The following is a 24,052-nucleotide window of genomic DNA, read 5'->3' as shown; positions in this document are numbered from 1 at the left end:
CGGTTTTTCTCTGCAGATGATGAGGTTGTAGGATGTGATACATCTGAAATACACAATTGAGTTTAGAGTTACAGTGTGTCCATGTGTTTGTGTAAAAACAATTATGTTTATGAAGGCCAAAAGCAAAAACGGACAGTATGTGAGCCCTTCACAATCTTAAAAGAAAAAAGTGACATAAAGTCATGGACAGATACCCAAGTAATAATTAAAAATATCTAACAATATGAATTATAAATTCATTGTCTCTTTTACTTAGTGGAGAAGAGGAGATACGTTTCCACAGCTTAGCAGAGCTGCACACATTTATATGTGACCAAAAAAAAAAGGAGATAAGAACATGCCAGTTACATTTTTAAAGTTACATTTGTATTTAAATTTTAAGAATGAAATCATTTACCTGTTGAGAGTGTGTTGACAGTCTGTAGCTGGATCACTGAACTCCAGAAAATCAGTAATGAGGAGCTTTGTCAGTCACAGATTTGAAAAACCAAAGGGCGGGAATAAAGAACCCTAAACTCGAACACAAAAAAACATTTCAGCATGAAAGGGTTCTTCAGAATGCTATGGTTCTAAATAAAACCATTACTGCATGTAAAGAACCTTTAAAGAACCATCTTTTTTTAGAGTGGAGGTCTGCCCTTTGTTTCCTTGTCCCACATTTCTTGCCACATTTTATTTATGTTTTCTTTAATTCTTTGTTTTATCTCTGCTTTACTCAGTGTAAATACAGAAAAATCACATCCCTGACAATTATTGCTGACTTTTATACTCAGAATTGCCATATTGTTGTTTCTGCCTACGGACACTGCAGCAACATTACCATATTGTTGACATTTAAAACATCTGATTAATTCTGGCACATATGAGCATATAACTGAATGTGCTCTCTGTATGGCATTTTATCCTAATTAGAATGAAGCATTACAGAAAGACTATCTACTTTCTCTTTATTTTATACACATTTCAATAGTTTTACTTTACTAGCCCTCTCAGTGCTACTTTGTATTGTACTGGTGAACACAGCAGGAATTTCAGAGAATAAATTAACCAAGCTCTTATATTCAGTACTGTACAATTCACCAACTGGCCAAGCATTCATTTTATGCCTTGTGCTACTTTCTGTGTTTGTTTTTCATTGTCAGTGGTAGGTTTTTTCTACTTTTCATTTCTCAGGATCTTCTTCTTAAAGGGGTCCTATTATGCTCTTTTACAAAGTCTTGATTTTGTTTTGGGGGTGTACTAGAACGTTGTTCGAAAAACACATTATTTTTTACATATTTCACATTATTACAACACCTCTCTCCCCAGTCTGAACGGCTCGAATAGTCCCTGTATCAAATGAAGGTCCGCCTTCCGAAATGTGCTGTGATTGTTAGCTTGCCAGTGTGTGTTGTGATTGGCAGCACTCGGAAAAATCACATCCCTGACAATTATTGCTGACTTTTATACTCAGAATTGCCATATTGTTGTTTCTGCCTACGGACACTGCAGCAACACTACCATATTGTTGACATTTAAAACATCTGATTAATTCTGGCACATATGAGCATATAACTGAATGTGCTCTCTGTATGGCATTTTATCCTAATTAGAATGAAGCATTACAGAAAGACTATTTACTTTCTCTTTATTTTATACACATTTCAATAGTTTTACTTTACTAGCCCTCTCAGTGCTACTTTGTATTGTACTGGTGAACACAGAAGGAATTTCAGAGAATAAATTAACCAAGCTCTTATATTCAGTACTGTACAATTCACCAACTGGCCAAGCATTCATTGTATGCCTTGTGCTACTTTCTGTGTTTGTTTTTCATTGTCAGTGGTAGGTTTTTTCCACTTTTCATTTCTCAGGATCTTCTTCTTAAAGGGGTCCTATTATGCTCTTTTACAAAGTCTTGATTTTGTTTTGGGGTGTACTAGAACGTTGTTCGAAAAACACATTATTTTTTACATATTTCACATTATTACAACACCTCTCTCCCCAGTCTGGCATGAACGGCTCGAATAGTCCCTGTATCAAATGAAGGCCCGCCTTCCGAAATGTGCTGTGATTGGTTAGCTTGCCAGTGTGTGTTGTGATTGGCAGCACTCGGCGCCTGGTCAGGAAATGTCACGCCCCTTACCATAGCCGCCTGCAAGCTTCAGTGTAAATATTGCATCAAAATCAAATCAATTTGAGCGTGATTTAAACCCGGATGATTGTAACCACTCTAAGTTTGTCTGCCTTGGGAAAGCTAGCGTGTCTCTGACATAGTGATAACACTCGTTGCCTTCTCTAGTGCAGCTCAACCAGGTCTCATCCCATTCGTCGATATTTGTGATATCACAAATCCCGGAAAATATGCGTTGTAGTCCAAACGAGTCATTCGTTGTAGTTTTTGAAAAATTATTTCTGTTAAATAAAATATCTCCTTTTGAAGTGGACTTTGAGCTTTGTAACTTTGCAGATCTTTTTTATGCTCAAACAGCAACATTACAGACTAACTAAAGTTGAAAAAGTGAAAAAGCATAGGACCCGTTTAACAGCAGGTAAAAAAAACGTGTGCTTTGCTGCCATCTGCTGTTTGCATAGAGCAGAGATTAACACTTTATGTAGAGTTCTGACCAAGTGACCATAATGTTATTTCTACATTTCTTTTATTTTCACTGTACCTGGATGGAAGACCACCTGAAAATTAAAGGTAGCACTCCACTACCTGACTTGAAAAAAATGGTATTTTTACCATTTTAAGCAGAGCACAATGCACTCTAAGGATCTTTACAGGAGTTTGATAACCAGTAGAGCCAATGCAGATACACTTCCATGGCCCTCATGTGCCCTACTGTCATGAATGTCACTATCAATAGGTGTATGTGAAAACCGTCAGTGTAAAGACAGACAGTCTCTGAAGGGAGGTGCTAATAGAGGAGTTTCTTTGCACTCAATGCAGAGTTTCAGGAAATGTCACGCCCCTTACCATAGCCGCCTGCAAGCTTCAGTGTAAATATTGCATCAAAATCAAATCAATTTTAGCGTGATTTAAACCCGGATGATTGTAACCACTCTAAGTTCATCTGCCTTGGGAAAGCTAGCGTGTCTCTGACATAGTGATAACACTCGTTGCCTTCTCTAGTGCAGCTCAACCAGGTCTCGTCCCATTCGTCGATATTTGTGATATCACAAATCCCGGAAAATATGCGTTGTAGTCCAAACGAGTCATTCGTTGTAGTTTTTGAAAAATTATTTCTGTTAAATAAAATATCTCCTTTTGAAGTGGACTTTGAGCTTTGTAACTTTGCAGATCTTTTTTATGCTCAAACAGCAACATTACAGACTAACTAAAGTTGAAAAAGTGAAAAAGCATAGGACCCGTTTAACAGCAGATAAAAAAAACGTGTGCTTTGCTGCCATCTGCTGTTTGCATAGAGCAGAGATTAACACTTTATGTAGAGTTCTGACCAAGTGACCATAATGTTATTTCTACATTTTTTTTATTTTCACTGTACCTGGATGGAAGACCACCTGAAAATTAAAGGTAGCACTCCACTACCTGACTTGAAAATTTTTTTATTTTTACCATTTTAAGCAGAGCACAATGCACTCTAAGGATCTTTGCAGGAGTTTGATAACCAGTAGAGCCAATGCAGATACACTTCCATGGCCCTCATGTGCCCTACTGTCATGAATGTCACTATCAATAGGTGTATGTGAAAACCATCAGTGTAAAGACAGACAGTCTCTGAAGGGAGGTGCTAATAGAGGAGTTTCTTTGCACTCAATGCAGAGTTTCACTAAACTGCTTACAGACCAGCAGCACACTCTTCTTCAGCTCTTCTGTCGCTTTAAACATTTTGTCTACTTCTGTTGTGTTAGTTTTACATGTGACCTTTTTAGAATTAAGGACTGTCCTAATGGAAATTATTGACACATTTATGTTCTTCTGTTTGTGCTCATGGAGTCTGGCTGGTAAGTTTTATTATTTAAAAATTAGGCTTTACTTCTGTGTATATTATCACTTGTCCACATACATCGTGTTCTTTATTGTTTGCATAATTAATTTTGCTTGTAATGTTTTCAAGTTTTATCAGATTAATATACTCAGATTCATGTGTGTTTTGCTGCTGTTCTGTAAGTTACCATTTTTCTCTTCCTGTCAAATAAAAGGTTTCATTTATTGCAAATTCCTGAAATGTAGCCTACACTGAAATCAGTGCAGAGCAGCTGTTTTGCAGGGAAACATTGTTAAGTAGTTAATAAATAACAACAATTCCAAGTCTTTTGCTGAGAAAGTGTTTCTGTTTGTTGATCAGGTGTGTTTGGTGTTGATGCAGTGCAGTCAGTATCAGTGACGAAGGGAGATTCTGTTACTCTAAATGCGACTGATATACAGCCGAATGATGAGATCGAGTGGCGGTTTGGACAAATTCTCATTGCTGAAATCAACATAAAGATCAAAATGAGCATTTTTCATAATGATAGTGCTGATGGGAGATTCAGAGGCAGACTGAAGCTGGACAATGAGACTGGATCTCTGAGCATCACAAACACCAGAACCACAGACTCTGGACTTTATAAAGTATGCAGCAGCAGATTAGAGACACCGCTCAACACATTCAATCTTTCTGTCTATGGTGAGTAGAGAACTACTTACCCTGTTTCATAGATATAATATTTTGAAATTAATCACTATCACAATTACTAAGGATATACTCTAATACATAAAGATCTAAAACATCAGCTTTATCATTTAATAAAGTCATTCAGTAACACTTTAATTTAGTTTTAAATATTAAACTTACAGATATTAAAACTCTCATACTGATTTATTGTCTAACTCCCTAATATTTTCAGCTCATCTGCCTGTTCCTGTCATCAGCAGTAACTCTTCACAATGTTCTTCATCATCATCATCTTCATCACAGCAGAATTGTTCATTGCTGTGTTCAGTGGTGAATGTGGGTCATGTGACTCTCTCCTGGTACAAAGGAAACAGTTTATTGTCCAGCATCAGTGTGTCTGATCTCAGCATCAGTCTCTCCAGGAGATTCAGAGGCAGACTGAAGCTGGACAATGAGGCTGGATCTCTGAGCATCACAAACACCAGAACCACAGACTCTGGAGTTTATAAAGTATGCAGCAGCAGATCAGAGACACCGCTCAACACATTCAATCTTTCTGTCTATGGTGAGTAGAGAACTACTTACCCTGTTTCATAGATATAATATTTTGAAATTAATCACTATCACAATTACTAAGGATATACTCTAATACATAAAGATCTAAAAAAATCAGCTTTATCATTTAATAAAGTCATTCAGTAACACTTTAATTTAGTTTTAAATATTAAATTTACAGATATCACAACTCTCATACTGATTTATTGTCTAACTCCCTAATATTTTCAGCTCATCTGCCTGTTCCTGTCATCAGCAGTAACTCTTCACAATGTTCTTCATCATCATCATCATCTTCATCACAGCAGAATTGTTCACTGCTGTGTTCAGTGGTGAATGTGAGTCATGTGACTCTCTCCTGGTACAAAGGAAACAGTTTATTGTCCAGCATCAGTGTGTCTGATCTCAGCATCAGTCTCTCCACTCTGGAGGTGGAATATCAGGATAACAACACCTACAGCTGTGTGCTCAACAATCCCATCAGCAACCAGACCAAACATCTGGCCATTACTCAACTCTGTCAGACATGTTCAGGTACTTCAGTAGTGATAACAACAGCTACAGCTGTGTGCTCAACAATCCCATCAGCAACCAGACCACACATCTGGCCATTACTCACTGTCAGACATGTTCAGGTACTTCAGTAGTTATATTAAACTGGGGTGTGTTTATCTTAAAGCTCACCGTTTAATTATTGTAGTACAATGTTCCTTAATTGGACAAATTTACTGCAACCATCTGTTTCATTCAACCATGTTGATACAACATCATATATCCTTAATGATGTCAAGCAGGTGGTGGAGTAATAGCTTTTGCTAATTAATCGATTTAAGTCAAATTAATGGCCAACAGAAAGTTGTTCAATTTTATTTTTTATAATTTTTACATGCTCTATGTAATACAAGCAGTCAGCAGCTTTCTTAACAACAGGCTCTGTTCTTGCCAGCTATAGAATGGGTGGCCACAGGAGCAAGTAAAAATCCTGGGGTGGCACACTATAGGCCACATTTACATTGTAGTTCTTGATGCCCAGTTCCAATTTGTGGACTTTTTTTTTTCCTTTTTCTGATAACCAGCTTACATCTTTTAAAAGTAACCCATATCCAATATCTGCATTCGTACTATTCACTTGGCTAAACAACTCCGGGTAGACATTCTGACAGTTTGCAAGGCCTGTAAAACAAAACCAGCCTAATTGCCATTCTCCATTGCTGGAGGACTAGCTGAGCTTTGTGGTGATGGTGGCAAAACGAATCTTGACAGGAAAACAGTAAGCATCACACAGTCCATGCAGGGTGATGAAATTATTAAATCAGAGTCCATACAGTTTTTACTGCTGTCTAGAAACAGCGATGACGAAGGTACCAGGTGGGATAGGGTGAGAGTCAATGCCTCTGTTACCCAGTCAATCAATCAGTCCTCATGGTCCATATTCACTACTGCCTCGTCTGCTGATGTCGTGGGCTCGCACCCCTGGTCAGACTCACTGTGGAGTCAGCACTGTCCTCTTCTCCTCGGGCTCTGACTGACACGTTACAGCGAGCGTTACCTCTCCGTCTGTGGGTCTGGGTGTGCTCTGAACAGGGGCAAGACACTCTCCAGACACCTAATGATGGCATCCCTTCAGTTAAGTTCAAAAAGTATCTGGAAGGTCTACAGGATGGTAATTAGCCCCAATCCAGAACAATGCCTTCAGGGTTTCGTCATTTAAGGCAGCGGTTCTCAATTCCAGTCCTCGCGTACCCACCGCTCTGCACATTTTGTATGTTTCTCTTATTGCTTCAGACGTTTATATTTGACTAAGTGCCCTGCGAAGTGGACATTACCGGATATTCCTCCATCGTATATGTTCCATTTAAGTGTGCGAGACGTGAATTTAAATTGTATTTATTTACAGAGGTATATTATGTCCCACTTCACGCTTCTCTAGTAAGTTTCTTTTGTGTGTGAAGACGCTGCGGCGCAGAGCAAATCTGTAAATGAATATTCCGAAGTGAAGTAAACTTCAACAGATTTCCCCTGCTCAGGGAGTAGGGAGCAATGCACACTGTGTAGGGATCATGTCAATCGGAACACAGTTCATGCACGGAGCTCACTTCTAACCAGATGATCTGAATCAGGTGTGTTAACAAAGAGAGACGTGCAAAACATGCAGAGCAGGAGTACACGAGGACTGGGATTGAGAACCGCTGATCTAAGGGACTAGTGACGGCTAAATGGCAAAACACCTCAGTGTAGGTTACAAAATTGTATTCACTTTGAGGTCCGGTCATGGGTGACTACAGGAAGACAGATGAAGACGAAGAATAAAGTTCCAAACCTCAAAGTTTAATAGTACTGTCCCAAAAGGCAGAAGCAAAACACCCTTAATGCAAAGTGACAGTGACCGGACAATGAGTGAAAAAAAGGGTACAACATAAATAGGAACTCAAACAAGGTAATTAATGAGACACAGCTGATACAAATGAACTAATAATGACAGAAACCATGACAACCAAGGAGTGGCGGGAACATGAACAAAGGGAGACTATAGGAGTGAATGCAAACTAAAAGTCCATGATAACTAAAACAAACTGAACATAACTGACAATATTATGGAGATAGAATTGTGTCATAATTCCAAATAAATAGATTATGATCCACAAATAAATGTAAAGAGATTAACAAAAATTAAACATATTGACAAATAAAATGAGATCCACAAAATAAAGAGTTTCACAAACATGAATTAAATTCACAAATAAATAAAATGAGATTTGCAAATAAAAACATATTTGCAAATATCATTGAATGTCACAACCACAACTGTGCCTGGCATTCATTTGTGAAACGCGTCCTATGCATTTAAAGATCTCTGCACACATTTGTGGATCGCACACTGTGGATTTGCGAATGGCTTTCTGGGCATTTTTGGATTGCTATGCGCATTTGTGAATTGTGAAACATTTCTTGTGTCAAAACACTGACAATGCACAAATGCATGGACTCCACCCACCATCTACTCGAGCCAATCAGATAAACACCACATTTCACTGACCAATCGTAGATTGTAATCTATCATAATCTATTTATTTGGAATTATCCAACAATTTTATCTCCATACACTGTGAATGTAGCTTAAAACTATTATTACAATGTATTTTGTGTGTTTTGTTTTCTTTCTTTTCTTTTCTTTTCTTTTTTTGCCATTCACACTTGCAATATATGATTGGACGACAATCGGATATTCACAAATTTGAACAAAATTGGATTTGAACTGACAGTCTAAACCTGAACCTGACATCTGAAATGAACACTGAAAAAAAAATGGTTCGGCTGAAATTATTTCAAGGATATATTATTTTTACACACATTACACATTAAAATGACTTAGACTAACCTAATTTATTAACAGGTTTATTCAGTCACTTTAAATGATATTTTTGACTTGGATGAAGCCAATTATTAATTAATTGTTGCCACAAGAAGCACATTATTTAATTTAGCTTAAAATTTTTTTGTAGAATTCAAGTCAATTAGTATATCATGACATAAAATTGGTAAAGTATTTGTACAACCTGAGTTTTTTGTTGTAGATCAGAAGGACAGGTTTAGTTGCGTTAATGGCTCATTTTGTTTATTACAGATCAGAGCCTACTCATATTTTATATACTGCCGATCTCTGCTGCTGCTGTTATATTCTTGTTGATCGTAGTTGTGATGTGCTGCTTCTGCAAGAGACACAGAAAAACAGACCAAAAAGGCAGGTGTTACCTACTGCTGACACAACTGTGCAAATACCTGTCATCAACATTAAAATCATGTAGAAAAGTACTGATTATAATTTATTTTATTATTTAAAAGAAATTCAACAATAATGCTCAACATCAGTTAACTGTGTGTTTTGTTTCTATCATTGTGAAACGGTAGATGCTCGTGAGGAAGAGATCACATATGCTGATCCGACATTCTACAAAAGAAAAGCACAAAAATCAGTAAGTGCATTTTTTTACTGTATATTGTGTGTCTCTATTATTTCAACAGTGATATTTAGGTGTATGAGTGTTGACGTGTGTGTAATGCATAATCACGCACACAACAGCACAAGATCAGAAATATTTATGTTTAGTCTTTCTATAAATGGTCAGTAATTCTTCAATAAACGCATCTATGTGACATGAACGTGTTTGTGTTTTATTGCAGAAAGTTCAAGTGGAGGAAGACGTGGTGTATGCAGGAGTCGCTGTGAGACGCTGATCAAACTGTGACTCTGTTTAAGGGTTGTCATTTTTCTTGAACACAAATACCAAAAAAATTTGAAAAAAGGTGGATTAATTTATTAGTGTGGATGTGTTTGTGTGAAGTAGATGGACATTTCATGTCAGTGGAATCTGACACAGACCTTTGATCTCATAGTTTCCATTCTAAGATAATACTATTTTAGTAAATGGATTTTATCTCAGGGCTTTTGAACAGTGCTGTTTTGTGTATGTTTGAATTGTTTTCAGATGTTACTGTAGATAGTACTGCATCTGTGATACATTTGAAACTGATAGAACTTCAAAACTGGATGAACATGTTCTTTCAGTAACAGCTGTGATATATTTTACAGCACTAACCCTAACAAACCCTCAACTGTGGTCCTCGAAGTTCACTTTACTGCAGAGTTTACCTCCAACCCTGATCAAACTTACCTGCCTGAAACTTTCCAATATCCCTCAAGACCTTGATGAAAATGTTGATATGCAAGCTATATTTCAAGTTCCTCATATTTTAATGCTTTGTGCTTTATGTCTTTTTTGTACTACATTCAAATAAGCATGTAGATATTTATTTTTCTGCTTCATTATTGTGATCTGGTACAAATGAATAAACGCCAACCCAACACATGCTTTTGAAATATTCTTCAATTGTAAGTCTCTTTGGATAAAAACATCTACTAAATGAATAAATGTAAATGTATTACTCTCATAGACTTGTTTTACTCATTGCTGATTTAATTATTTTTACATCTTTAGTCTCGAAAAAATGAATCCACACATCTTGCATGGTAGAGTATTCTGCATCCCACAATACAATATGCTGGCCATCAGATGAAATTATACTTCCCAGTGATATCCTCTCCATTTCATTCTTTAGTACAAAATAATGTCATCTTTCTTCTGGTTACATTTACACCTTTGAATTCTGCTTACTTGTTCATTAAGCAGACACATTTATCAGAAAATAACAGACACAACTAGGCCATTCACTGTGATAAAAAAAACATATAAAACAATTACAATAATAATAATAAAAAAAAAAAAGAAATATATATATATATATATATATATAAACAACAACAAAAAATGAAATAAAATGACACATGACTTGGATAAAACTATTCTGTGACTATACTATTCTAAAACTATACTGTGTCTGCAGAGAGATACATATTCAAAACTTAAAAATGTCTTTTAAAAGGTGACAAACATTAACCTCATCATGGTTGCAGTTGTTTCTGTCAAAGGCCTGTTAAACAGTTCTAGAAAGATGCTGACCACTGGAGTAAAAAAAAACCGTTGAACATGAAATGAGAAGCAGAGAAGAAAAAAAAGGCTGACCACAGTCACACAGTCACAAAAATAAATGTATCAGTTTCTATTCCTCCTTTCTCTCAGTCTGATATTTATCTCTTATCACATCTATTTTAGCATGTTTTTGCATACTTGACTGTTGAACCACATGAGTTTTCTTGCATGCATTGATCTACAGATGTTTGGCCTGGTCAAGTAGGCCTGTCTCCATTGTGTTCAGCTGTTCAATCAGATTCAGGTGTCTTGTTTACTTCAGACAAAGATTTTATATACACAAAGACTTGCTGTGTTTGAAAACACCCCCATATACCCTCATTCACTTTTCCCTACATTAGTCCACTAAAAGAAGTGAATGAAAACAAGTGAGTGAATTCGGACACTGAGTTGGCCAGAAGCATAGTTTGTGCTTGCTGTTTAATAATTATTAGAAAACTTGGCAAACTGGCAGCTCCAGTAGTAATGAAAATATTTATCTTGAACTCTGTCGTGGAAACTAGCAAGTATAAACCTTGATTAAACTATTTAATAATTAATTAAAAAATAAATCTGTACCTGCATGATATTACACTGTTCCCACATTGGACTAGCGGTTTGGAAAATGTTCATTCATCATGACCCTCACAGTGCATCATGGGTATTCTCTAGCTGTTGAGTGTACATCAATTATAAACGTATTATTGCGGTGCATAATGGAATTGAATGAGTGCACTCGATAATGTCCACTGTGGTTTTGGACACTACTACAAATGGCTGGCCCCTCAAAACCAGCTCATCTGGTATTCAAAACTAGTCCAACCACAGCCAAAACTTATAGTCACATTTCTGGGGGAAACGGCAAAATTGCATCAAAATCATATTCCAGGGGAGATTAAAACCTCTTTCCAGGGGTTTCACCTCAGTTGAAAGGGCATTCTGGGGCGCAAGGGTTTTGCAATTTAATCGCTAATTGGTAAAGTCATTAGAAGCTCTGGTTGCTATAGAAACAGTCAGTATTCTGAGATGTGCACTCATGACTTCGCATGCACATTGGCTGGTCTAGCCTGATAAATGTTCTTTATTTTTTGAGTGTAAGAAACGTCTCAGGTTACGTATGTAACCATGGTTCCCTGAGAAGGGAACGAGACACTGCGTCCTCTAGGGTCGCTATGGGGAACGCCTTCAGCATGACCGGTATCTGAAGCATATATCTAAAAACCACAATAACGTTGCCTGGCAACAGCCTATGATGTCATTACCCTGCGCGATACAGTATAAAAGGGCGCCAGGATAACACGTCATCCGCTTCTTCGTCTGAAGCTTGCATCCGAAGCATGGCAAGGAAACTAGAGGACGCAGTGTCTCGTTTCCTTTCTTAGGGAACCATGGTTACATACGTAACCTGAGACGTTATGCCCACGCCACCTTGCTGAGGGGAGTGCCATTATGTCAGCATAATGTCAGTGACATTATCCTCTTCGGCCAAGGGCCTGAGCTGCATACCCTAAAATAACTTACCTGTTAAGGACTGGGCTAGGAAGCCCAAGCCTAGGGCAGAGCTCAAGGCTTGGAATAAGAAGAAAGAGATTTCTTTAAGGGGATACGGTTAGGTGTCTAAAAAAACCACACCAGACCCTGGCCTGTCACCCAGGGGGGGCTACCACCGGTTCTGAATTTTAGAAAGTGCACAGAATGCTTAGCGTGCACACTTACCACAATGTGGATTTAAGAAAGTGCACAGAGCTTAGTGTATGCACTTACCATAGCATGGATTTAGAAACACAGTTTCTTAAGTGGTAACCGAGGCTGTATTAAGCCAGCCTAGGGACCCTATGTGACTGTGGCACGCTCACAGAACAGATTCCGAAGCATCTGCTCACAGATGCCCAGAAGTCCTCAGACACTCAATCGGGAGCGGCAGGCTCAAAGACAACCCTCTGAGGTGAGGGGAGCTCACCCTGCTCAAAATATTTATCAACAGAGATACATTAGTTGAGTGGAGCCCAAGGCGAGAACCGGGGCCTAAGCCAACTCAGAGAAAGGGAACGAGGGTGACAGCGCATAACCCTTACCATACAGGATTTTAGAAAGTGTGCAGAGTGCTTAGCGTGCACACTTACCACAATGTGGATTTTAGAAGGTGCACAGAAGCTTAGCGTGTGCACTTGCCAAAGCATGGATTTAGAAAGATTCCGATGCATCTGCTCACAGATGCCCAGAAGTCCTCAGACACTCAATCGGGAGCGGCAGGCTCAAAGACAACCCTCTGAGGTGAGGGGAGCACTGCCTGGCTTGACCCGAATAGAGGCAGCTTATCAGGGAAGCAGCAAGCTGCCCAATTACCTGATGTCACTGCCACGGAGCTCAAGAGCGGAGGGTTCAACCCCTAGCGATGAGAGAGAGGAACCCAGTTCGACTGAAGCAACCAATAGCCCAGGGTAGAGGACCTAACTCTCAATTCGAGAGGAGAACTCTCCCAGTCTGCCCAGCACCGGCGTGCTCAAGGGACCATCCCGCAGTGAGAGGAGCACAGCCATGTCCGGGGGCAGATAGATCGCAAATGGGACATCAGAAATGGGATCCTGCTAGAAGGGGATCACACATTTCTAAGGGAACAACAGGGTCCCAATATAAAGGCAACTAACCAAGGAGGCAACAGAGATAGGCCTAACACTTGCAAATGGGGTTCTTCGGGAGCAGTGCTCTTGGCTCTCAAGCTGAGGCGGTCCCTTACAGCACATAATGGGAGTGACTCATAGCTAACCCTCACAGAGAGGGGAGCACTTATCAGCTCGACCAGAAGGGGGCGCTAGATTAGAAGGGGTAATCCAGCAGGGCCCAATAAGAGACAGTCCACTGGAGCAGCTGGACACGGTCTCAGGCTCGCTATCTCGATAGAGAGCGTGGGTCCCATATAACCAGACCCAATAAAATCTGAAGAAAAAAGCAGACCCAATAACCATTCATGCATATAGAGCTTACTGCTCCTCAGAGCAGAAAGCACAAAAGAGGGGTTTCCACAGAAACACAAATCCCTCTTATCTCAGGGAACACAATGTACTCCAGCCCACCCCGCAGATGGGTGATTACTGGTTCAACCATAAGGGCAGTGTGACAGTGAGGACCCATGTGCCTGACCGTCTATGGAGCGTTGAGCTCTTCAACGCCTCAGCGAGAGGAGCTCTAGCTCAGAGAACGTGCATGAAGGTCAAGGAATGACTCAAATTTCGGGAGACCCCTCAGGGTGATAAATGAGTAGCACACCCTGGCCAGAGGATAGTGAGCATGTGACGAAGCATGTACTCAGAAGAGTACTAGCCCACGAGAAGGACCCGCAAGTCCTGAGGTTGCAGCGCTATACTGGAGACCTGATGCTGGGGGGCTTCCTCAGGAGCCCAGGCTGCATGTCCAAACGAAGACGAGGGCTATCACCAGCCTGGATCCAAAACCATGAGTGAAACCATCACTGTAATCTTTCAACAGCAGGAGGTCCTGACTTAGCAGGTGGGTCAAACCTAAAAGTCAGAAAACAGAACAAAGCCTGGATCTTCGTGGAATGAAGGTTTTAAAGGCAGCCGAGCGCATCAAGAAGAAAAGCCCTTCTCTTTCGACCCGAAAACCGCCTGACTCACCCTCAGATGTCTCTCCATAACCACTATGTCCGCCATGGATCTGCCAATGGCAGTGGCGGCCTGTTTAGTGGCACGGAGAGCAAGATCCGTGGTACGACGCAAAACAGTCACTTCATCAGGAGATAGACCCTGCCTTTATCCACATTCAGCAGATCAGCCTGATAAGCCTGAAGCACTGCCATGGTGTGCAATGAGGCTGCAGCCTGACCTGCTCCCGCGTGTGCCCTGCCATTCAAACGAGAAGTATCCTGAAGGGGTTTGGACGGCAGGGAGAAAGCCTTAAGAGAAGATGTCTCCCCCATAGAGAGATAGCAGGCCAGCGTCTCTTCAACAGGGGGCATCTTTCATAACCATTCCCACGGATTTGTGGGGCAGGAGGGGTTAACTTCAAGCCGGAGTGCAGTAAAATGTGGTTATCTGAGAAGGACATTATATAAATCATCTGTCCAACAACTGCAGACAGATCCACACTATACAATTCCTATAAACAAAAATTTATTACTGATAGGGAGAAATTCCCTGTCAGGCTCTTTCCATGTTCTCACCGCGACCGCAACTCGCAGCATAAATTCAACTCCCGCCCAAACGCTAGATTACCTCAGAAATCAAGCGAGAATGGAAACCGCTGCCGCGAATGCATCGCTATTCCAGCGAGAGGCGAACGCACTCATGCAAACGCTACCTAACAACTCGGGAAAATGGTGAAGTACTCACCTCCCACTTAGTAGTCCCGTGAATGCATCACGATGAGCACAAGCCATATCCTCATGAGACGAGCACATTCAATTCATGCTTATCCCTCACAAGAAATAAGCAATGAATGCAGAGGGCATCCAACTCCTACGGGAGCTGAACGTGCTTGCTCTTCACCACACACACACACACACAGACAGCACGCGAACCGTGTGAAACTGCAGGTATCAGAGCAAAGCCTCTCGCGAGAGAACATGCACTTCTAGTCGTGTTTAGCACGATAAACAAACAATCAGTGATGATGAAGAAGAGGATGACTTGTTATCCCGGCTCCCTTTTATACTGTATCGCGCAGGTTAATGATGGCATAGGCTGTCGCCGGCCAATTATTGTCGTTTTTAGATATATGCTTCAGACACCGGTCTTTTGTCAGATGTTGTAATTTCAAATGTCAAATGTGAGCAGCTAAGGCAACAACAGATGAGTTCAGTAACAATCTGAAGCTTTTTCTGAGGATTTCAGTTTTTATATGAACAAAACATTTTTTTTTGTGCAAACATAGAAGCAAGTGGTCAATTGATAGCAGAAGAGAAAGGGGGGGAAACACTTTAGAAACTGTAGAGACACTTTAACCGAAAATGTGCTGCGGTTTTAATGCAATTCTGCTAAAATAAATGCTGATAAGCAGTTCTTCACGAAACTGAAGCGCTCAGGAGCCAGATGTGTCAAAAAAGCTGCAGTTACTTCTGCTTTTATGCATGCAAACATGTGCGAGATATATAAGTGTGAAAAACAGCACAAACTGACCGGTACATCAGAAAGTTTGCTTTTAATACTGAACAATGAAATTCAACATATGTGAAGATTATAGAAAAGATAGATTTTCTATAATCTTCACATATGTTGAATTTCATTGTTCAACATATGTGAAGATTATAGAAAAGATAGATTTTGTTTGTACTATGTTAAACTTCAGATTCCTTTTATTTTAACATTTAATTTTAATGGCGTACAGACAGTACGTCTCTCCTAAAGATCCTGCTGGAGCGCCAACTTGTGACCGAACATGAAAAAACAAGGCCTTAAAAACTGGAAACTTTGTAAATACTTTTATATTAACTGTGAAAAATTTACATAACCCAATAAAAATATACTGTATATTTTTTCTAAATTATGTATGAGATCAGTCTGATGCTGTTTTTGATTCAGATTTGATCTGATCATCATCACTAGAAGCTACTGTGAAAATCATTCGGCATATTGTTCACCAATTTGTGTTTGATCAGGAAACATTAAAATACTTTATTAGCAGCTCAGTTTCCTTTAATGTCTTTAATGTCAGTCATAGTGATGGTGATTGAATTCATCCTTGTTTCCAGAGATGAATTCATGAAATGGTCTTCTTCCAGTAATATTGTGCTTTTAAAATACATGGACGTTCATAATACTTGCATTTTTGAGCATTTTCATTTTATATGTATTTTCAGTGGGTCATGGTGTGTATTATTTTCCTCTCTTCTCTTCTGGTTAGTGTGGCCTGTTCACCCCTGCTGGTAGATGTTGTAACTACACTCTGGGAACAGATGGCATCTTACTTCTCTGAAAGCCTTCTCTGTTGGCAAACGGTCAAGGATTATGGTTCCTGCATTTGCTGTGTTTTGTTTATGCTTGTGGCATCTGGTTGGTAAGTTGAATGTTTTTTAGTAGAGCAATACAGTTCTGTAAAAAATCTGCAACCATTATTTCACTGTTAATCCCATTAAAATACACCATAATATTCTTTTATTTTCTTACCAATGTGTTGTTAGTTGTGGTCCACTATTTCAATTTGCATTATCTGACTTACTCATAACTTACTTATAAACTAGTACAAAACAAAAGTTTAGTTAATCTTAAACTTGTTAATCTAATCCTGTCAATCACACAAGTATATACAAAATAAAATAAAATAAAATAAAATAAAATAAATAAATAACTGAGAAAAGTAAGAAAAAAAATCCAAGCCAACTTGGTGTATTCAGTTCTCTATTGTTTAAAGGGTTAGTTCACCCCAAAATTTAAATTCTGTCATTAATTACTCACCCTCATGTCGTTCCAAACCCATAAGACCTTCGTTCATCTTCAAATTAAGATATTTTTGATGGAATCTGAGAGCTCTCTGACCCTCCCATAGACAGCAACACAACTGCAATGTTCCCAGACACAGAAACGTAGTAAGGACATTGGTAAAACAGTCCATGTGACATCAGTGGCTCAACTTCAATTCTGCGAAGCTACGAGAATACTTTTTGTGCACAAAGAAAACAAAAATAACAATTTATTTAACAATTCTTCTCCCCCGAGTTACGTCTTCTGCCATTTTGGAGAGTACCCAAGAACATAATCAGCGTTGTTTACATTAGGGGGGAAAGCGCGCGCATGAACGTAATCGGCGTAATCAGCGTTGTTTACACTTTAGAGTAAAGCGTGCAAATGCGTTGTGATACTCTACAAAATGCTGGATCACAACGCATTTGCACGCTTTACTCTAATCAAAAATATCTTAATTTGTGTTCCGAAGATGAACAAAGGTCTTATGGGTTTTGAACGACATGAGTAATTAATGACAGAATTTTCAATTTGGGGTGAACTAACCCTTTAACTATTGTCTTAATAATTGTAGTAACACTACTTTGTTTTGTCAATATTTGTTTACTAAATGCAAAATGCCTCAATCGTTTCAGCAGCACATACTAAAATTACATATTGAATCACACTTATGAAGCATAGAAAGAACTGATGACAAGTTTTGCTACAAGTTAATATTTGGTTATTTAAACAAAGATCCAGTTTTTGTTCTAAAATTATAATTTTTTTTTTTGTATAATAAGGGCCCATTTCAAAAACTTGATTAACATATTAGCTCTTGCATTTTATAGACTGAAATTGTAATGACATTTAGTTTGCTCATTAAAAACCAACAAACTTATCTGAGAGACTTATTAGATCCTGATGTTTTTGATTGTTTTGACAAAACAAAACAGATACTTCAGAGTGTGTAACCTGTAAACAAGCTTTGGGAAATACTACCATGTCATAAAATGTCTTATACTTGTCACACTAACACTGACACTGTCTTGTAACACTAACACTTACATCCTCATATAAACTATCCACATTTTAATTAAGTAAAATTTACACTACTCAACCAATTCTTCCTACGTTATTGGAGAGAAAAGTAGCACGTTGATTTGCAAGTCGTGTGTCTTTCATGTGAGCCCTTACGAAATTAAAGTGTGTGAATTTTTGCCATATTGTTTACTAGTGTATAACCACAGTGGTTGAACTATAGTGTAGCAAACCCATGGTTAATCTGTGGTTACCATTAGACCTATAGTATTTAACAGGAAATGGCAAAAGAAAGAAAAAAACAAGAAAAAAAAACAGACGTATGATTTTTAAAAGTTCACAAAACTATTGCAGATGAAATACAAGATAACATTAAATAAGTTTGTTTTCACAGGGTTATAGATGTTAATATTGGCAATGCAAACCCCTTTCCAGGCGTCTAGGCTTACCTTTGGGCTCACGAACATCCCCCATGTTTGTAGTTCTTTTTATTTGTGTTTGTAGTTCTAAACCAAATCCTCCAAAGAGCTGTGGGCAATATCAGCTGTTAGAGTGTGCTAGGATCCACACTTCAAAAACACACTTCCGGTACTTTTGGCATACTCTTTTCAACTTACTTTGGACATATTTATTCTTATCACACATACTTAGAAATGTTGCACATTGGGATGCAGAGCTTATGAAGCTTATAATATGACAAACCTATTTGAATTTGAATTGTGTAAAAAGTGTCATTTAACAAAACTGAATTTTGTGTGGCATTTAACATAGTTCTGAATTTGATTTTTTTAAACTTGAATACTGAACATTTTAAATTAAACACAATTGATTTTTTTTTATGGCAGTTTTTTTTATAGACGTATTTTCAAACAGCAGATTTTTTTTTCTTTTTTTCTGAATTGTTAGACTGCAAATATACAATTTTTAAAAATACAGCTTCAAGTTTTCAAGATGAAGAAGAAATTCGGAACATCAAATTATTAGTATTCAAAATTCAATACACAGAAATTCAGATCTACAGAAAGTAGGTCAGAGGTTATCCACAGGGAAGAGTAGATGATCTCCGAAAAGTCGATCAAAGCATTTATGGTCACCGGAGCGGACATGTTTGGTTCACTTAGGCTAGTTTTGTCATGGCCACAATATATTACTAGTGGAAATGTGATAATACATCGTGGCCACAAGATATTTATTTTTTGTTAACGTCATATTAACTCGTGGGAGCGTGATAATATGTTGTGGCCACGAGATGATGACATCCTGGAATCGCGCGCACAGTAATTGACAGAACACTCGACCCGTTATCCGACAGCAACACTATAATTCCGTACCTGACCCGAACCACACACGTATTCTCCTACATGAGGTAGACAAAACTAGTTTATTAAAACCTCTATTCAAATTGTGAATAGCAGAAAAGTAGGTGGTTTCGCTGTTGGTGCAGAGGCGGTGCGCAAGCGGTGCTCATGCACCCAGTGGCGTAGCAAGTCAGCCCCGGGCCCATATGTAAAAAAATTGTTCGCCCCTCACACGTTATGGGCTCCAACTCAGTTAACTTAACTTGGGCCCTATTGTTGATTTTTTGGAAGTAAATAAAGTTACGTGAATCGTGACTATTCACAAGCTGTTTTATTTACGCATAGGCTAATGCTTGGGAATGATGTTTAAAGTTTTCAAGTCCATTCATTATTTGTAGCACAATAATCGCAGCTTTGTGCTTTGTCACTACAAAGTCTCAGCCTTCTGTCAATTTTATGATAAAATACAAACAATAAACATCTTTTTACGCTCTTTAATTTGTAGTGAGATAATTCACCTCAGTTCAAGCTGCATATGAATCAATGATATTTTCCTCTTTAATATTTGCAGCACAAAATAAACATGAATATTTGAATGCATGTTGAAAAAAATCTGAACAATTCAATACAAACAAATGTCTCATGAATCGATCAATCAGAGTTTTAAAAAATGTCAAAAGAATGACGGATGCCACAGACTTTTTTTTGGAGGAGTAGGCCTATAGGTGGAATTTTCAAATTAACTTCACACAATATAACATGATTTTATTATCGTTTAAACGTGGCACAAAAATGCTGCTGTATAGGCTACTGAATGCAAACACAATTTTGGCACAGTCGCCCCAAAAATAAAAAAGTAAAAATTAGTGAGGGGATATTTGAATTTTTTGTTAATAAACTAATGTTTTCTGAGTCAATGTTGCAAAAATTAATTTGACGAACCTGACTCGCCATCTCCTCATTGGATGTGCCTTTAAAGAGAAATTATGTTTTATTAACAAAGTTCGGGAGGAGCATGATCAGATAATCAATCAGTCTGGCCCAGGTGGAGCTAGTCAGCTAATCACCTTAACAAGCACAATACGTGTATATATAAACAGCCAACTTACCTCAGTTCCACGAAAATTTTCCAGCATTCGGTTTTGCTCCTTTAGCCATTATATCATAGACTCAACTTTTTCCGTATTACGACGAGACCTGTACTGGGGATCTTTCGTATCCTCCGTCGTAATCATTCCACGAAAGTTTTCCAGCATTCGGTTTTGCTCCTTTAGCCATTATATCACAGACTCAACTTTTTCCGTACTACGACGAGACCTGTACTGGGGATCTTTCGTATCCTTCATCTCAATCTGCCGGCCCTAGGCTCACTCCTTTTCCATCAGTCACCACCGTCGAGCACCAGGCTTCATCGCGGCCACCGCTCTGCTCGACCAACCACACGCTCTCCACAACGCCGAGGCTTAACCTCGCCTCCACCGGCGAGACTTCCAACTTCCCCGACATCCTCGTATCATTCGGTCATGCCAATATATCCTCCGATCGGAAAGTGGATAGTATTTAAGGCTGAAGCAAATGCAGATTTTTTTTTTTTCTTCTGACAAACCATTCTCACGGAGGGTAAACAAAGCTGATCTGTATGATCTATTCTTAACCCTGCAAATTAGCCAAGGCGGCCAATAGATCGAGCAAAGCCTCGAACTCGCCTCACTCGACACTACCATTGTCCCGCACAAGACCTGGCTCTCCTCGAGCTTTGGGTCGCAGCGGCAGGCCTTAAACGAGCCTGGGCCGCGCCCCAGTTCTCACCGCAGCAAAACCTCATTCGTTTCCCGCTTCGGCTCAACACTTCACCGCGGCTCTTCTGGCCGCAGCGCCACATGTAGCCAGGCCTCCAGCACACTCCAGTCGCTACCGCAGGCCTTGTTGCAAAAAAAAAAATTTAGGGATGTTGGATGTAAAACATTATGGATGTTGATGTCATTTTTGTAACCAAGACGCAAAACTGCGTAGAACACACAATGAAATTACTTACATTTTCTGTATTAATTTTCACTAGCTTTTTACCTGTATTTTAAATTACACATTGTACTCCAATAGACCGATAAGATGAAAAAGATTAGATTTTCATGATGATAATAAGTTAAACCGTGTACAATTATAGGTGCAAACTAACAACTAAGGTGTATCATAAAGAAACGATTATTATTATTGAACAAGTACAACTAGCAACCTAATTTGCATGCGTTGTGCATACTCCAAGTCTCTACCAGCTGATGTGCTGCTTGGCTGGCTAGCTGTTTCAATACTTGCTACTTGTGTGGTTATGCCTTTTCGTCATTTTATGATGTTGTCAAAGTCGTCATATTTCTCCTGCTACTTCTAACCTCTCTTCCTTTTCAGTGGTCTCCAGCTCCCATAGCACACACTAGCGTGAGGCTGCCTCTGCAAGCTGTGCAGGCTGCACAGGCTCTCCAGCATTTTCCCCCGAATATCACAAGCCCCGTGGCCTACAGCTACAGCATCTGAAACCAGCGCAAAGCTGCTTACGCTTGCAACACATGCCCTCACATCTCAGTCTTTTCTCCTGTTACTTCTAATCCTTTTCCTTTTCAGTGGCCTCCAGCTTTTATAGCACACACTAGCATGAGGCTGCCTCTGCAAGCTGTGCAGGCTGCACGGGACCAATAATTTTCACACAAAGAAAGCCCATTTGATACTGCCGCTGCAGTGCCCCTCTTAATTTGATCCTGCCACCGCAGTGCCCTGCTTAATTGAAACTGCCGCCGCAGTGCCCCGCTCATTTGATACTGCCGCCCAGGGGCTTAGATTACGCGGGGGACGTGTCCCCCTCACTTTTACTATCACGGAAATTCGTCCCCCGCACTTTTTCGGGCAAGCGTGTTCGCATAGAAGTTTTCAAGAGCCAGTGTGAATAAATATAGATTTACATTCAAAGAGACAGGATAGTCTGTGCATGAGCTGATGTTTTATATCTTATATTTTATATGTAGAATAATGCGAGATGAGCTTCACGGAGCGCTAAACACTCCGTGCAGTGTATGTTTCATTCATACATAAAGCCGGAGGGCGCTCTTGCGCAGAAAGTGGTACGAGGAAATTCCTAATATGGACAAAAGCGTCCAGCTATCCTGTATGAAAGCAGTTGTTTTCAGAAAAACAGAAATGTTTGGAAACATGAAGACTTTAAATATACGATTGCGACAATATGGTTTATTTGTGTTTGTCAAGTCATCTCCAGGTAATAAAGTATATGAACAATGCAGTGCTAGCTGACATAGCATTTATTACAGTATTGAAACTATTCTGCCTTATGTGATAAAAAAAAAAAAAAAGTGTTTGTAGTGTATATAAGCAAATCATTATTATTGGTTATTGTCCAGCAGTTATCTGATTTCTAAGCCAATTAAAAGCTAGAAAGTAGAGAACCATTAAAGTTGACTATACACTACCAGTCAAAAGTTTTTGAACAGTAAGATTTTTAATGTTTTTTTTTAAAGAAGTCTCTTCTGTTCACCAAGCCTACATTTATTTGATCCAAAGTACAGCAAAACAGTACAATTTTGAAATATTTTTACTAGGCTGTTTCAAATAACTGTTTTCTATTTGAATATATTTTAAAATGTAATTTATAGTGATTTCAAAGCTAAATTTTTTGCATCATTACTCCAGTCACACTATCCTTCAGAAAACATTCTGATTTGCTGCTCAAAAAAACATTAATAATAATAATTAAAAAAGGTTTCTTGAGCAGCATATTAGAATGATTTCTGAAGGATGTGACACTGAAGACTGGAGTAATGATGCTGAAAATTCAGCTTTGATCACCGCAGTCACTTTAAAATATATTCAAATCGAAAGCGGTTATTTGAAATCGTAAAAATATTTCACAACATTACTGCTTTTGCTGTACTTTGGATCAAATAAAGTTGATGCCATGAAATTTAAAATCAACTTATTTTCCCCTTAAAATGATACATTTTCTCAGTTTAAACATTTGATATGTCATCTATGTTGTATTCTGAATAAAATATTGAAATTTGAAACTTCCACATCGTTGCATTCTGTTTTTATTCACAATTTGTACAGTGTCCCAACTTTTTTGGAATCGGGTTTGTATATATAAAATTTCTGTCCCCCTCACTTCTGAAATGATGGCTACGCCCCTGCTGCCGCGCAGTGCCCGCTCATTTGATACTGCCGACGCAGCGCTCTGCTCAATTCAATTCTGCCGCTGCAGTGCCTCCATCCGTCGTTTCGAGCCCCATTTGCTTTTTAGGTTAAATGTTTAAATTAATACTGTGAAATGCATGAAGTGTTATGTCTGTTTATTTTAGGCAAGTCGTGTTGGTTTGAGAAGGCTACATTGATCAAACATAATGCTCAACTCACTGTCTGCTGCTGCCGCTTGGTCGTTTCTTTAAAAAAAAAAAAAAAAAACTTGAATTTAACAAACATAAAATAGAAAAAAAATCCAGTAGGAATCGGGCCGACAATTCTCATAAGCCATTGGACAAGGGCCGGGCCCATGCAGGGCTCTCTTCGTTCCCTCGTTTCAATTAAAAGTCCCCCCCCCCCCCCCCCCGGCGGGCCCCCCCCCCCCCCGGGGCCCC

At 39.0% G+C, this 24,052-nt stretch overlaps 1 protein-coding gene across 1 annotated transcript in view; it reads left to right on the top strand.

The window, feature by feature from the left end:
• The first annotated feature begins 3,893 nt into the window (after positions 1-3,893).
• Positions 3,894-24,052, top strand: part of LOC107570140 (SLAM family member 9-like) — a 35,005-nt gene continuing 14,846 nt past the window's right edge. Inside the window, exons 1-4 of the mRNA XM_016256339.1 lie at positions 3,894-3,948; positions 4,293-4,613; positions 5,388-5,690; positions 12,493-12,495. Coding sequence (XP_016111825.1) covers positions 3,894-3,948; positions 4,293-4,613; positions 5,388-5,690; positions 12,493-12,495 — 682 coding nt within the window. The remainder of the gene's footprint in view (positions 3,949-4,292; positions 4,614-5,387; positions 5,691-12,492; positions 12,496-24,052) is intronic.

The sequence above is a fragment of the Sinocyclocheilus grahami genome, unplaced genomic scaffold, assembly GCF_001515645.1.
Source record: "Sinocyclocheilus grahami isolate Dianchi unplaced genomic scaffold, SAMN03320097.WGS_v1.1 scaffold1421.1, whole genome shotgun sequence".
Lineage (NCBI taxonomy): Eukaryota > Metazoa > Chordata > Actinopteri > Cypriniformes > Cyprinidae > Sinocyclocheilus > Sinocyclocheilus grahami.
The sequence above is the reverse complement of the archived record's forward strand: the minus strand, read 5'-3'. Positions and strand labels throughout refer to the sequence as shown.